Source organism: Mytilus trossulus, chromosome 13 (genome assembly GCF_036588685.1).
Source record: "Mytilus trossulus isolate FHL-02 chromosome 13, PNRI_Mtr1.1.1.hap1, whole genome shotgun sequence".
In the NCBI taxonomy this organism is placed as follows: domain Eukaryota; kingdom Metazoa; phylum Mollusca; class Bivalvia; order Mytilida; family Mytilidae; genus Mytilus; species Mytilus trossulus.
Window position 1 is genome coordinate 56,269 of NC_086385.1, and position 17,454 is coordinate 73,722.

At 33.1% G+C, this 17,454-nt stretch overlaps 1 protein-coding gene across 4 annotated transcripts in view; it reads left to right on the forward strand.

Annotated features, from left to right (window-relative positions):
* Positions 1-8,880: 8,880 nt before the first annotated feature.
* The window catches only part of LOC134695406 (islet cell autoantigen 1-like), a 36,919-nt gene continuing 28,345 nt past the window's right edge, over positions 8,881-17,454 (forward strand). For 3 of the 4 annotated variants that reach the window (XM_063556641.1, XM_063556643.1, XM_063556642.1), the window contains exons 1-4: positions 8,881-8,968; positions 11,983-12,035; positions 12,670-12,847; positions 16,405-16,477. In XM_063556641.1, the coding sequence (XP_063412711.1) occupies positions 12,031-12,035; positions 12,670-12,847; positions 16,405-16,477 (256 nt within the window). In that variant the 5' untranslated portion in view covers positions 8,881-8,968; positions 11,983-12,030. Of the gene's footprint in view, positions 8,969-11,982; positions 12,036-12,669; positions 12,848-15,883; positions 15,904-16,404; positions 16,478-17,454 lie in introns of those variants that run through there. The other variant, XM_063556645.1, reaches the window with a different exon arrangement.

The window sequence follows — 17,454 nt, forward strand, 5'->3', positions numbered from 1 at the left end:
GTCACAGTGTAGTTTGTTGTGACCGTAATGGTTCACGTATTTGGAATTTTAAAGATACTTCAGTTTTGAAATATCCGAGCGGCATCACCGTAGATAATGACGGAAACGTGTTTGTTGTCGGAAGAACGTCGGCGAGTGTTGTCTTTATATCAAACAATGGAAAAGACCACCGACAAATTCTGACTAAAGATGATGGTCTACGTCTTCCGTCTGCCATTTTCTTTGATAAACAAACCAGGAAACTTCTTGTTGCGAACAAAGACGAAACTGCTTTCCTTTTTTCCTTAACAATTTAACTTAAATGAATGAAATAGATAAATTTACATTTACATTTTCTTGCTTTTTCTATAGATTAACTGTATACAAAAGATTGAATACTTCGAAATTCTAATGATTTTTATCCAAGGAATCGATAGGCTTAGTCAAAATTAATCAAAATATTCAGGATATTTTGGTCCTAAATGCTCTTCAAAAATAGTATTTGTAACGTTTGGTCTATAAATTATTGTGTTTCGGGTTGTTTGTTGTAGCCAAAAAGGTCGTCTAGCGTACAAAATTTGAATCTTGGTATCAACGATTAGTTTATTGATGAAACCTTATGAAATTCGTAGATAAAACTCCTTGTCCTTTTTTCACAAAAAGAACATCACATTAATGTAATCTAAAATGACTTTTACGGTAAAAGTTTACTGCACCTGATATGCATTTTGACTGTCAATGACTTATAAGTCTTTGTTTACTCCTTCGTTATGATTATTTTTGTCTTTTCATCGACACTCCCGACCACAATATTTTAAATTTCAAAACGTATTCAAACATTGGATGAAAAACCGATGAAATTAAAAAAAAAACAAAGAGCAAAAGCCAGATGAGCATTATGAAGCACTGTGTGGTATACAATGTTGAACTGTTTAAGGAATGACTGTATTTTTTTCTATTCGTAGAAAGTTATTTAAAGTGTGCACCTCATTTTCAAGTTATGTTTATTCGAAATTGCAGGAAAATATTTCAGTTATTTCTTATAATTAAATTCTTAATTCCATTTTAAACCAGAGTAAATCATGAAAAAACGTTAATGACGTCAAGATCACATAACAAAATTATGTCTATGAGCTGATAAACAAAACGTCCGCCAATCAGAAGACGTGTTATATCAATATTTGTTTAGATATAAGAAGTTGATATTTTAAGCCATTGATTGAGATACTAGTACTAGATGCATACTTCGGGTTATAAATAGTATTATAATAATGTCCATTTCTAATCAGACTAAACAAATGGCCATGCATACAATATAATCTGACAACACTCTCCATCCTACTTTTCTGTTTTTGTGCTTATACAATCAGCCAAAGAAATCTCAGTCAGCAATTTTGTGAAGATGTGTATTAATCCGTAAAAAACAGAGGATTTCGAAAGGTCTTCAAAACAGACAGTAAAACGGGCCGGTTTTAGATACTTTTAAGCAAACCCTGGACACATGGTCTATATTTTACTTCGGTGTTGACATGGATATCAATTATGTGGTCATTTTTATAAATTTCCTGTTTACAAAACTTTGAATTTTCGAAAAACTAAGGATTTTCTTATCCCAGGAGTAGATTACCTTAGCCGTATTTGGCACAACTTTTTTGAATTTTGGATCCTCAATGCTCTTCAACTTTGTACTTGTTTGGTTTATTATTATTTTGATATGAGCGTCACTGATGAGTCTTATGTAGACGAAACGCGCGTCTGGCGTACTAAATCATAATCCTGGTACCTTTGATAACAATTGAATCAGAATATGTCCAATTCGGAATCTAGCAGCAGGCTCTGGTCCACCTCTGACTACACCAACTTGGACTTTTATTTCTAAAACGAAATCTTCCCCCTATCATCACGGCTGCATAGTAGTTATTTGCGATGTTTCTACAATGTTGCAACTGGTTATGTGCCACGTGTCTACACGCATTGCACATGTCTTGAAGAAATCTTGTATCGCAATGCTTCCGATCATGGCTACAATGTGTTGCCTAAAATATATGCAGAATTGCAATTAACTCAACATTATTTTGTGGATGTGAATTTGGTTTAAATAAGAGAGAATATTGGACAAAGAATTCAAATATTGGCCAAAAAATATAGAATACAGAAATAGTATAAAGTATAAAGAATATGGACAAAACAGATAGGGATAGAGAAAAGTTACCATACTCTTAGTTATATACTATTATCTTAAATGCTATATACCTGATTAATAATTTAATAATATTTATCATTTTAGTATTTCTTAATTCTCTTCCGTAAAAATCATTGCGGTTTATATCATGATTTCCTTGATTATATAAAAAAGAAGATGTGAAATGATTGCCAATGAGACAACCATCCACAAAAGACCAAAATGACGCAAGCATTTTAAAACAACTACAGGTCACCATACGGCCTTCAACAATGAGCAATTTGCAAAAGCCCATGCCGCATAGTCAACTATAAAAGACCCTGACAAGGCCATTTAAAACAATTCAAACGAGAAAAATAACGGCCTTATTTATGTAAAAAATTGAACGAAAAACAAATATATAACACATAAACAAACGACAACCACTGAATTACAGGCTCCTGACTTGGGACAGGCACATACATAAATAATGTGGAGGGGTTAAACATGTTAGCGGGATCCCAACCCTCCCCTAACCTAGGACAGTGGTATAACAGTACAACATCAGAATGTCGATTTTTGATATACTGCATATTTAATGGTTACTTGAATGTTATTTGTAGTGTGTTTTATGGATTGTATTTGTATTGTTAAACCATTGTGTTATAAAGAGATTAAGATGTGGTAGTATTGCAAAAAATAAGACAACTCTACACCAGAAACCAAATGACGTAGTATAAGTTAACATTGTTCTACCTTAGAAATAGATTAACCTAGATGTAAAAGTATTTGGCAAAATTTTAGGTTTGTTGGTCCTCAATGCTCTTCAACTTCGTACTTTATTTGACTTTTTCAAACTTTTTTGGATTCGAGTCTTTTGTAGACGAAACACATACAAAATTTAATCCTGCACCTATGATTAGTTCATTTAATTGTACGACCTTAACCTTCAACTATGAGTTAACTCCATATAATATAGTCAACTCGTCAGAACCCGAAATGACAAAATGTTAAAACATTTAAAAGGAAACGATAAGTCCGGTAAATGTACAAAAAATCAACCAAAATAAAAATATGATATACAGCAACAAACGATCGACATTCACTGAAGTACAGGCTTCTGACATGCAAGAGACAGTTACATACAAAATGTGGGGGTTTAAACAGAACATATTATTCTTATTGTAGCATATGTCATATGCTGGTGTATTTTCTTTATTTATTACTAGTTTATTTACATAGAGCAAACTTTGCTTCTGAATTCAAATTAGTTCTGCAGAATTTCTCAATTGTGTAACAAATGTATGTAAATAAGGTAATTACAGTCGATTTCATTTAGTGTGTACCGAAAGGTAATATCTTTGGTTAGCTAGCTTGTTAGCAAAACCGTGAAGTCAATGCTAGGTCAGGTAAACTATACCCTCCTTTTAGAGTATACTAGTCCAGCAGTTTACCAATACATCTGTCTAGACTAGGCTACTTCAAAGGAAGGGTAGTATACCTGACCTATTAATAACTTCACGAATTAGCTAACAAGCAAGGTAACCAAAGATATTACCTTTCGCTACACACTCAATGAAATCGGCTGTAAAACAATAAGAAACAAATTATATTATTTTTATACTTACACAATTGTAACAGATGTCATGCTTGTTACAAGATGGTGTAAACTCTGTTTTATAATAGTAAGGGAGGTCAAATGGTATGCTGCAACCATTAGAAATGCTGTTACTGGTGCATGACTGGGCATTGACGTCCAGAATTGTAAGTAACAAACTTGCAAAACGAAAAACTGAACAGAAACCATTTCTGTAAAAGCAAAATAAAACATAAAATTGTGTCTTAATAATCTATTATAAGTAGGAATTATTGTAGCATAGCAACTCACAAACCAATTTCTTTCATGAAATATTTTATATTATTTTTCAATAGCTAAAGAGAAAATAGATTACCTGCAATGTTCTTCGAGCAACTCGGCAAATACTACTACAAGGTATTACTACGTGAGCGTCTGTTTTATATGTTCTCCTGGTATAAACCACCCACCAATGTAGACATAAAACCAATACTTGCACCAAATAAACAAGTATGATCATTCTTGTACCAAATATCCAAGTATAACCAATACTTGTACCAAATATCCAAGTATATATGTAAACACTCTGAATATGAATGCCATAAAAGGCCTTAATAAATACCAAAGACTTTGTAAAGTGGATAGTCGCACGACAACGCCGATGCTCTATATTTAATAAGAAATAAACACAATTCATACATATATCTACACATATAATATATATAACTCAAACATCAGTATCAAACAAAAAACTCTCCAAATTAAAAGCTTAATTAACTTTTAACCAGAATTTAGATTTAACAAGTAAATTCGACTGCTCAGATTGACGATGTCGTGCTGAATGATTACATAGGCAATAAATACCGCGAAAATAATTTTTAAGCGGGAAATCATTACGCCTTCTATGCTACATATGATGAAACACCCAGGATAAATTAATTTCACTCTAATGCACTGCCCGTTTAACGAATCAAATTATAAGTATTTCAAGGTTCGACCGACAAACTTTCATCCGTAAATAGTTAAATTTCGCATTTTTTATTAAACGAAAAAGAAAAATGAGTGCCAAAAAAATATGATCATTCGGTTGAACAAGACAACATGGTCTAATTGTTTACACAAATCGGTTTTTATTTTTATATTTATTAAATGCGTATATGTATAATATCAATATCATGTATACGAATTTCAGAAACAGTATAAATTCATACTTACAAGAAGAAGTAAAGTTGACTGTTTTTTTAATATCTTCGAAGGCTGCGAAATCATTATTTTTTAATTCAAATTTCAATACGTTGTTCACCAAATATTTTGTTTTTCAATTTAAAAGGCACACACACATATTTAGTTATAAACCTGCTTCCGTATTGAGCAAACGGCAATATGAATATTCCTACAATATAAAATGGAAATCAATGCGACTGTCATATAAGTGAGAGGTACAGCGCTTTAAAACCAGGTTTAATCCACCGTTTTCTACACAAGGAAATGTATATACCAAGTCAGGAATATGACAGATGTATTCCATTCGTTGGGTGTGTTTGAGTTTTTTTGATTTTGCCATTTAAAAAAGGACTTTCCGTTTTGAATCCTCCTTCGATTTCGTTTTTTTGTTGTTATTTTAGTTTATTTCAGGTGTTCTCTTCGCGGACCACGTGAATACCATGTCCATTTCTTTGAAATCAGAGACATATACCCAACATAAGATTAATGTCAGAAAAATATTAGCTGTTTTGTATGAAACTTTCATAACTTAGCAAGGGCAAGTATAAGAGTTGAAATTTTTTCTGACATTGACCGAATTAACATGATTTTATATTTCAGGTAAAAAAGTAAACAATAAAACGTATTTTACGACATACGATAAATACATGTAACAGCGGAATACCCACCAGATAACAGTAATAAGGTGATTGATGCCACTCGACGTATCTACCCACCAGATAACAGTAATAATGTGATTGATGCCACTCGACGTATCTACCAACCAGATAACAGCAATAAGGTGATTGATGTCACTCGACGTATCCACCCACCAGATAACAGTCATAAGGTGATTGATGCCACTCGACGTATCTACAATGCAGTCCTTAGTGTGGTTTAGCGTCTTGTGTTTCTTTCCACATATCCACATGCAGGTACACAACAAAATGGCATTTTAGTGAATAAAAACTTATAATTTTAATTTGTAAATAAGTAAATAAACTCATCATAGATACCAGGATTAAATTTTATATATACGCCAGACGCGCGTTTCGTCTACAAAATACTCGTCAGTGACGCTCGAATCAAAAAGTTTTTAAAAGGCTAAATAAAGTACGAAGTTGGAGAGCATTGATATCCAAAATTCCTAAAAGTGTTGCCAAATACAGCTAAGGTAATCAAACTGGTATTCTAAATATATTTACATTTAGACTTGTTAGTCAAATGCGTTTTGTTTAAACATACTTCTTCACCTTTTTGGTCTTTTGGAAAATGTTGTTGGTGCTGTAATTAGTCACTTCAACAACGAAATTTGTTTTACATGCACACGTATGAAAATTGCGTTTTTTATCCAACGCAATCATAGGTTTGAACGTAGTTTTCAATTTAGACTCGTTTATTCATAAGAGATGATGTGTGTGTGTGTTGGACCTGACCTGAAGCAGTGCCACCTGTGTTGTCATTAAAGGGGAATTATTCACAAATGTTCCTTATTGTGCTTTCACATTTTCATACCTTTTTATGATCTTTTACGGAGGATTTCGACAAGATTCGTGTTTTTTTATTATTATTGTTTATCCAATAATTACGTATCCTTTTAATGTAGCCTTGTGTGAAAATGAAAGGAAAATGATAACCTTAACTAAATATAAGTTCCAAGGTCTCGATAAATGAAAGTCTGAAGGGGGTTTGTTCCTCTTTTGTTAAAAAAAATAGTTTTCTTTTCTTCTATTTTTTATTTATTTTACCAATTGTTCTCTATTCTTTAAATTCAAGCACTAAATTATTCTCTGTTTTATTTCGTTTTAGCATTTTCCTCTGTATTCTTCATAAATTTCTAGGCGCTTTTTTTGTACATTCTGTACACCCCATCGAGATCCTCATAAATAACGGAAACCATAAAACAAACAACATTTAATATACACATTCTACTCTAATATTGTTAGGTTATTTTTTTGGCACTTTCATTTAAAAAGTTATACAGAAGAGACCATAAAAACTAAGATGACAAGGGGTCTATAATTCTTTTCAGCTTCAGACATAATAATTTTGTACCTTATTCAGCTCGACAAAATCCTTTACGTTAACTTAGAATGCATGCATGAGTCAAACAAAATCCGAGTTTGTTATACAAGTAATGAATATTCTCAGTCTTCTTACATTGTAAAGCAATAGATCATGAAGAAAAAAATATAGAATAAATATGATTTTTTTTTTCTAATTATTCGTTTAATATCCACATTGAACTATATACTGACTAGTATGAAGAAGACAATAATTTCAATAACCAGTAACAAGATTGGGCCAAAGCAGAAGTCCATTACTCTAGTTAACGCATCAATGTAAATATAACGGAATTTGATGAGACTGTCATCAAAGTGAGAGGGTTAGCGCTATAGAACCAGGTTTTATACACCATTTTCTACATTTGTAAATGCCTGAACCAAGTCAGGAATATATGACAGTTCTTGTCCATTCGTTTTTGATGCGTTTTGTTATTTGATTTTGCCATGTGATTATATTGACTTTCCGAATTGATTTTCCTCTAAATTCACTATTTTTGTGATTTTACTTTTTATTCTAGGAATGGACTTCTGGTTCAAGCTATAGAGATTACAAAACATTGATGTTATAATGTCCATATATATACTTTGCTACCCCTGGAGCTGCTGAAGATCATTTCATACGCACACATAAATAGTGACATGTGCATTGTATTGCCCTGAACAAATAGTCCAGGTACTTTTCGTCCGACTACCCGTTCAAATAGAAACTGCCTTTGAAAATAAATCTTTAATCAAGAGAGAGTTGTCTCATTGGCACTCACACCACATCTTCCTATATCTACTCATATATGATAATCAGAAAACTTATGTTGTTGTCTCCGCCGCCCAGCTATGTAGCACCTATATCTTGTTTTTTGCCTGCTTTCTCGTTGTAGGTTGTGAAGCTTCTACATGCTTGCTGTGTATATGAATAATGGTATGTGCTGTGTAAAATTCCCGGAAAGGGAAATGGGGATGTGTCTTAGGGACATCAATCCGATGATAGAACAGATAAACGCCGGTCACCAAAAATGATAATGATGGACAGAAATTAACAAATGACCACTTGTAGTTACTGACGTCATCGGTCAGGTCCATCCCTCAAATAAGCTACTATTAATTAAAAAATGATGTAGCTTCTTTTTGTGTTTATGGTTGATCATGGTTTGCTATATATCAACTATGCAGGTGTATGCTGTGTGGCTTCATACCGCCAAGACCCTAAGATAGGGTAACCGGAAAATTTCACGTATGATTTCTCTGTCTTTTATTCTGTTGGTTTCTCTGTATATGTTGGAATATGTTGAGGTGGAATATATATGGTTGATTGGTGTTCAGTGCAGTTTGTCTTTCATGAAAATGATTTCTTCATCTATCAAATTATAATTTTAAAAAAAATTATTAATGTCCGTATCCGTATGCTGAAAAATGTCAACGCATATTTCAAGTTTTTGATAAATTTATTGTAATAAGATTTTTCTTGTCGCTAAATTCGGGGGGGGGGGGGTCTCTTCAAGTTTTTGTCGCTTCTTAACGCTCCTAGTAGCTAATTAGTATTAACTTTTAACTTTTACTATTGTAGAAAATCCTTAGTTTTCGGAAACGGAACCAATCTTTTGTAACCAGTCATTCATACTTTTTTTCCATGATCTTTCATATCATATCAGAAATTGAAAATGGTAGAAGTGATCGAATGACCAAAAATAAGACAACAAATTAAAAAATCCCACAAAATAATAATAACGTCAAAAACAAGGATAATAAAAGGACCAAATCTTTGAAATTTAACAGTTAACATGATCTAACATGTCCATTTGGATATTTCCAGAAGTTTCTTATAGTCCTTTCAGTTCTTTGAAAAAGACGTATGACAGATTAACTCCCTTTGTATCATTCGGTATTTTCCGTCACTTTCCGGTATTTATCGTTAGTAAACATGGACGTCTGAAAATGATGCGATTTTTAATGCAGCAATATTTTTTTTGATAAGAGAAAACAAAACCTGTAAGATCACTTACACCCTATATAACTCTCATTCAAAACTAGCAAAGTAGACCAAAAATGTTTTCTTCTATTTAAAACACCACAAAACAGACGATTCGTCACCTGTTTATTTGTGTAAGTTTTTGACACGTCTCTGCACCAAAAATTTAATAAAGCCAGACACTGTCACACAAATAAATTATACAATATGTCTCTGATAAAGCTTACCCAAATATACATAGATGTGTAACCATAGCTTTTCAGTTACGCAGCTAATCTGAATAACTCCAGTCACATTTACAATGATTTATATTCCTATGGTCAACATTAATATCATATTGAGTCGGCATTAAGTTTATGATAATAAACAAGACACATTTACCCTGAAGAGTTACATGTATGTGAATTTTTTTAAGCAAGGGCACTGGTAGATCTTTTGGGACAAATTATTCTAGATTTTTCACGAGAACCATAGTCATAATGGCTGAGTCAAACTGCTTCCAACAGATAAATCATTTAGACGTAAATGAGGTTATAAATAATTTCATATATATAGTGGGTCTCATTGGGGTCTGAGCGTGACACAGGATTGCCGATATTTTGTAAGCGTGACACATGAAAGGCAAATTATTGTGCCGTGAAAACAGGAAATGAAGTCTAGCGGGACACAGGAAATTACAAGAAAATGAGTCTTGCTTATGTACATAGTATAAGCGTGATACTGGAATCTGACAAAATAGTAAGCGGGATCCAGGTTTAGAACCCCCCAATGAGACCTATATATATGTGCTTAAAATATATTGGGGATTCAACATTGTTCAAGGGAAAATATTGCAAACCACAAATGATAATGATATCAACATGATAAAAGGCAACAACTTTAAACGCATGACAGCATAAAAATACAGAACAAAAACTTACAACTTTATTTCACATGACATACCTGCCAACTGTCATGACTGTCACATGCACTATTTCTGGGGGTTTTCCCCTATCATCCTATGAAAGCTCCTAAATGAAAATTTTTAAAGAGCAATTTTGTCCATATTTTTAAACAAAGCCATTAATTTTACAATGGCTAAAGGCTTTTAAAAATATGAAGAAGCAAACAACAACAAAAAATGTAGGTAACCCAGAGCTCCAAATAAGCTGTGTATTTGCGTGATCACGCAATGCAAATGATAAAAAACCAATGCAATTGCCCATTGCAGGGTTTAATACCCCAATTTGTTCCAAGGAAAATCCAATTATATGCCAATACCATGAGTTCTCAACCATTTTATAGGCTACCGTTTGCGTTATTTACCCTTATCTGTTTACAGTTGTCGCGTAAATCTATTTGTATAATATCTATAATTGGAAATATCTTTTGGTTCTAAAAATAGATCCCTGCATCAAGTAACTGAAATGGTTCCCTGCTGGAATTTTCCATTGCACACTTGTTTTTGAAAACAATTCCATCTTCTCAGCGTTTATCCAATTAGCGTGTGTCAATTTGACATATTTTTAATTTTGAATTGCTTGGGATTTATCATAACATACATTGAAAACAAAAGTGAATGTCCGGTAAAAATATTGAATAGAAGCATGTTTTCAGCTTCTTTTGAATAGCTGAGGGAAAGTTATGATGATAACAAGACTCAACCAGTGATTTTAGAAAGCGTCCATCTAACGCATGGACGTGTTAGCGTAACTTAATGATAACATTGCTATTAAACACAGGGTTTCAAAAATGAACTCAGTTGGAAAAAGTGAAAGGCCAAATCATGATATGTAGTTTGAAGGCAACAGAAACCAAAAGTTCTAATAAGGGATCACGTAACCCAGATTTATGTTAATTTAATAAAACAAAAACATTCAAGTATAGTGAGAGTTTATATACTATTTTTTTTTTCATTTTACGGTTAATGAGTGAATACACACACAGGCACTCGTCTCAGAATTTTTCATATAAAGGTACATGTATACAGGGAAAAAAAATCTGAGGCAAGTGCCTGTGAAAACACATATCCATTTTTTACAGTTTATAGAAAAAACAAAACTAGCAGAAGGTTTGAAACTAGACACAAATTAAACCTACAATTATTGCTTTTCAGTGAATAAACCAAATAATGCAATTAAAAAACTAAATCACCCAATTACACAAGAAAATGGTGGGTAAAAACCCCAATTTGTGAATTCTTATCTGGAGCTCTGGTACTAACCTGAAATTGTTTCCTGGCCACTGAAATTTTGAAATGGCCACTAGATTTTCATATTTGGTGGCTAGTTGGCAACCTTAATTATGAATCTACTTATAGAAAATTTTGAGGGCTGACATAAAAGATTTTGACCCAGCTAACTGCAAATTGTCTATGATGTATTTATCATAAAATTGAGAATGGAAATGGGGAATGTGTCAAAGAGACAACAACCCGACCAAAATAAAAAAACACAACAGCAGAAGGTCACCAACAGGTCTTCAATGTAGCGAGAAATTCCCGCACCCGAAGGCGTCCTTCAGCTGGCCCCTAAACAAATATATACTAGTTCAGTGATAATGAACGCCATACTAATTTCCAAATTGTACACAAGAAACTAAAATTTAAATAATACAAGACTAACAAAGGCCAGAGGCTCCTGACTTGGGACAGGCGCAAAAATGCGGCGGGGTTAAACATGTTTGTGAGATCTCAACCCTCCCCCTATACCTCTAACCAGTGTAGAAAAGTAAAAGCATAACAATACGCACATTAAAATTCAGTTCAAGAGAAGTCCGAGTCTGATGTCAGAAGATGTAACCAAAGAAAATAAACAAAATGACAATAATACATAAATAACAACAGACTACTAGCAGTTAACTAATCATGTTTATTTATAATGAGAGAATATAGAAATAAGTAATTCATAACAATGGTGACGGTATTTTAAAATTTCTGTGTCATATGGTATCTTGTGGAGAGTTGTCTCACTGGCAATCATATCATATCTTTTTTATATCAAACCTTTAACATGTTTTATAAAACTTTATGTTATTCATTTTTTTTTTTTTGCAGATTGTCTGGTAGTTCCTCAACGCTGTGTACAGATATTGTATAGAAAGGATGTCGTAAGTATAATCATGATAATACAGTGAAACCAGTCTTAACTGAACTTAAATTAATAACCATGATAATTTGGACTTACGATTTAGTTTGGTTTTGGCAGATTTATGACATTGGATATGAGTGGAGTTATAAATGTTTGGTTTAGATAGGTTAGTTTTCAGTTTAAGCAAGATTTGAATTAGACAATGCAAGTTTCATTGTAGTTACAATTCAGCTATGAGTACATAAAATGTATTGATACAAGTAATAGAACAAAAGCATTTGATGATAAACCTGATGGAAATAAGCAAATACATTTTACCTGTCAGATAGTGAGTGTTGTCTCATACTGCATACATGTATATGACAGTCTGTAGGAGATCAAAGATATTGGAAGTTTCAACTTATATTATTACAGGTTAAAAAAGTTTTTAATATATACCTTTTTTTTGTGTATCTGTCTAAAATGTCTAAAAATCACATGTTTTGCTCTGGATTTCTTGTAAATTCACTAAATTGATGGACTAGTGAAGTAAATTTTTAACAGCATGTGATATTTTGTTGAATGAAAAATAAATTTTATCTGTCTGCCATGTAACATTTCTCTCTGAATTTTGTCTAAGAACATCAGCAAAACTGTTTTAAATCTTTCTTCAGTCGTCATGGTTACAGTGGATCCAACTATGATAAATATGTGGAACGCACAGATACATCCACAGTTCATAAGATCAAGGAAACGTTCTGGACAACCAAACAAGCAGTAATACAGAAACTAGGCAAGAAAGAGGATGAACATGTGGTGGCATCAGATGCTCAACTTGATGCTAAGCTAGAGGTATGATATATGCTCAACTTGATGCTAAGCTAGAGGTATGATATATGCTCAACTTGATGCTAAGCTAGAGGTATGATATATGCTCAACTTGATGCTAAGCTAGAGGTATGATATATGCTCAACTTGATGCTAAGCTAGAGGTATGATATATGCTCAACTTGATGCTAAGTTAGAGGTATGATATATGCTCAACTTGATGCTAAGCTAGAGGTATGATATATGCTCAACTTGATAGTAAGCTAGAGGTATGATACAGTTATATTGTAACACTGCCTCTCGGGTGCTAGAGTCGGACACCAGAGAACACAATGAACATAAAGTAAAGGGATCTTTTTATTGTGTGTATGTATATTAGGATAAAATATTAGGGTCGACGTCTAGTTGGTTTACCGTCGACCAAAACACTCTACCGATATTGATTTTATATTTGTTTTGTTATTACTGTATATTTACTAAATATTCGTGAAATAAAATACATGAAATAGAACAGTTTAGATGCTTTATTATTATTTATAAAAATGCTGGACTGGTAGTGGTACAGCTCTGTTCCTGGCCTAGTCCAGTTCCTAGTATGGTTGGTCTTATCTATAACTAACCTAAACAGAGACTTTACTCTGTCACTATCTAAATATTATTAAACTACCAATGTGTAGCGCTAAACTCGATCACATTAAAGTAGATCAACCAGATTCACTAACCCACAGTTTATAATAAGTCTCAATTCCTTAAGACATAATAAATACAATCAACAATCAACAATTCTTTATAGGTAATCACAAAATCGTTCCTACCATAAAGCTTCCGTAATAAATATTAAATACTTGACTTTCTTAAAGGTTGTCACCTAGGAATTTCACCTAACAAAACAAGTTGCACAAAACTATATATTTATTTGCACCAAGCAATATTTACACCAAGGATTTTCACCTAAAACATTATTTGCTCCAAGCAATATATTTACACCCAGGAATTACACCTAAACCATCAATTGCACCAATAAATATTTGCACCAAGGATTTGCTCCCATTTGGCACCTAAAGTTTGCACCAATAAATATTTGCACCAAGGATTTGCTCCCATTTGGCACCTAAAGTTTGCACCAATAAATATTTGCACCAAGGATTTGCTCCCGATTTGGCACCTAAAGGTTGCACCAGCACCGACAACCTTAAATTAAGGTAACGTTCAATAAGCTACATATTCCAGCATTTATTAAAGTTTGTCACTACCCATTCTTGTCAACCAAACACTCCGTCGTTTCTGTTGTTGTTTTGGTATTTATACTTTCGACTGACCAATGACAGAGCTTGTTACATATTGTTTACCAATCGGCAACCATGGATCATACTAGGGAAACTCCCGTAATGTTGATACTGTTTGTAAACAACGATTGATCTTCATCAATAAAGATGGGTTTCGACTTAAAATTTATTAGTAGATCATGAGAACAGTTTTATTTCAGTTTAAAGTATAATAAGGTAACTACTGCGAAAATACGGAATCAGTACGTGAACTAAAACTTCTTAACAAACTAACATACACAAATCCGTCGTATCATGAAAACAACAGCCAAAATAACAATGACAAGTTTTACACTACTTGTAACATTAGACCTCTCACTAACATCTATCGTTTTATCCTCAATAATTTCGAGAAACTATACAGACATAGGTTTACTATAAAAAGGGGGGAATGTCGGCATTACAATATTACTGAGATGCTCAACTTGATGCTAAACTAGAGGTATGATATATGCTCAACTTGATGCTAAGCTAGAGGTATGATATATGCTCAACTTGATGCTAAGCTAGAGGTATGATATATGCTCAACTTGATGCTAAGCTAGAGGTATGATATATGCTCAACTTGATGCTAAGCTAGAGGTATGATATATGCTCAACTTGATGCTAAGCTAGAGGTATGATATATGCTCAACTTGATGCTAAGCTAGAGGTATGATATATGCTCAACTTGATGCTAAGCTAGAGGTATGATATATGCTCAACTTGATGCTAAGCTAGAGGTATGATATATGCTCAACTTGATGCTAAGCTAGAGGTATGATATATGCTCAACTTGATGCTAAGCTAGAGGTATGATATATGCTCAACTTGATGCTAAGCTAGAGGTATGATATATGCTCAACTTGATGCTAAGCTAGAGGTATGATATATATGCTCAACTTGATGCTAAGCTAGAGGTATGATATATGCTCAACTTGATGCTAAGCTAGAGGTATAATATATATGCTCAACTTGATGCTAAGCTAGAGGTATGATATATATGCTCAACTTGATGCTAAGCTAGAGGTATGATATATGCTCAACTTGATGCTAAGCTAGAGGTATAATATATATGCTCAACTTGATGCTAAGCTAGAGGTATGATATATATGCTCAACTTGATGCTAAGCTAGAGGTATGATATATGCTCAACTTGATGCTAAGCTAGAGGTATAATATATATGCTCAACTTGATGCTAAGCTAGAGGTATGATATATATGCTCAACTTGATGCTAAGCTAGAGGTATGATATATACTCAACTTGATGCTAAGCTAGAGGTATAATACATATGCTCAACTTGATGCTAAGCTAGAGGTATGATATATATGCTCAACTTGATGCTAAGCTAGAGGTATGATATATGCTCAACTTGATGCTAAGCTAGAGGTATGATATATGCTCAACTTGATGCTAAACTAGAGGTATGATATATGCTCAACTTGATGCTAAGCTAGAGGTATGATATATGCTCAACTTGATGCTAAACTAGAGGTATGATATATGCTCAACTTGATGCTAAGCTAGAGGTATGATATATGCTCAATTTGATGCTAAGCTAGAGGTATTATATATGCTCAACTTGATGCTAAGCTAGAGGTATGATATATGCTCAACTTGATGCTAAGCTAGAGGTATGATATATGCTCAACTTGATGCTAAACTAGAGGTATGATATATGCTCAACTTGATGCTAAGCTAGAGGTATGATATATGCTCAACTTGATGCTAAGCTAGAGGTATGATATATGCTCAACTTGATGCTAAGCTAGAGGTAAAGCATGGGATTATTGCTGAAATGAATTTATCTGACTTGCCAAGTTTTTTAAGGCTAAATTAGCTCTGTAACAGAGAAATGTTATAAATTAACTCTGTGAATCTGTACTGACAACTATTTATTCATGCTTTTTTATAAAAATAAGGAGGAATTGGTATGGTTGCCAATGAGACAAGACAGTTCAAATAATGTGAATAAAGACAAAAGTTAGTCACTGTACGGCTTTCAACATAACCCATAAGGTAAAGTCAGAGCTCTATATAAGGTCTGACTTGAAAAACATGACAATTTAAATTAGAATACTAACTATCCAAGTTAAAATGTAAAAACAAATATGACAGCCAACAACAACCATTGCATTGCAGACTCCTGCAACAATAAAAGAAATTATTTTACACACAAATACGCCATGTTGTTATGTTATTTAATTGATAAATTATATGATTTTGAAATAAAGTATTCTGAGCTATATTGATGTATGCCATTTTTATCTCTTAGGTGTTCAGAGCCATACAGAAATCTTCCATGGAACTATTGAAAGTAATAGAAAAATACCAGGATCGTTTGTGTCGTAAGTAGAAACTACAGGGAAAAAATAGAACATGTCAGAATTGTTTACATCTTTATATAATTTAATTTTGTATGTAACACGTCTTCTGATTGGCAGACGTTTTTTTGATATGAGCCCATAGACAGAATTTAGTCATGTGACCATGACATTGCCAACTTTTTTCATGGTTTTCTACGGTTTAAAATGAAATTTATTATAAGAAATGACTTTAATATTTTTTCTGTCTATTCAAAATAACATAAAAATTTTTCGTGCAAACTGTTAAATAACCTGCTACACGCGTTATTTAGTGTGCACCAAATTTTTTATGTTATTTCTTCAAAGACAGAAAAAATATTGCAGTATTTAAATGTAAACAGATACGAAAATATGTGGGAAATCTTGAATTTAGACTTAAAAATAGAAATGGGGAATATGTCAAAGAGACAACAACCCTTCCAAAGAGCAACATATAGACAAAAGCCACCAAAGGGTCTTCTACACAGTGAGAAAATTCCACACCTGGAGGGGGGCCTCAGCTGGGCCCTAAATAAAAAAAATCATTCAGTGAAAGAACAATTAAATTTGATTTCAGACAGTGCTGCATACGAAAGTATTAGAATGTGTAAAATCACTAATTGAGCATCCATTGAACCTTTGAAGTAAAAAAATAATTACATACCTGCCAACTGTCACTATTTGCGGGGGATTTCCCCTATGGAGGCTCCAAAATTGAAATTTTTAAAGAGCAATTATGTGCACAATTTTAACAAAACAATTAATTTTACAATGAATTGAGGCTTATAAAAGTATAAAGAAGCCAAAAGACAACATAACACTATATTTGAAGGCCCCCTTGAAGTTTTTTTAGGAGTATGGCAGCCATTTTGCACGCAAAACCCCCATTGGCATTTTGAAAACTTGGCAGGTATGTAATTATGAAATTAAATTCTTAACAGAAATTTAAAAAATGGGTACGATTTGAATTCTAGTTCCAT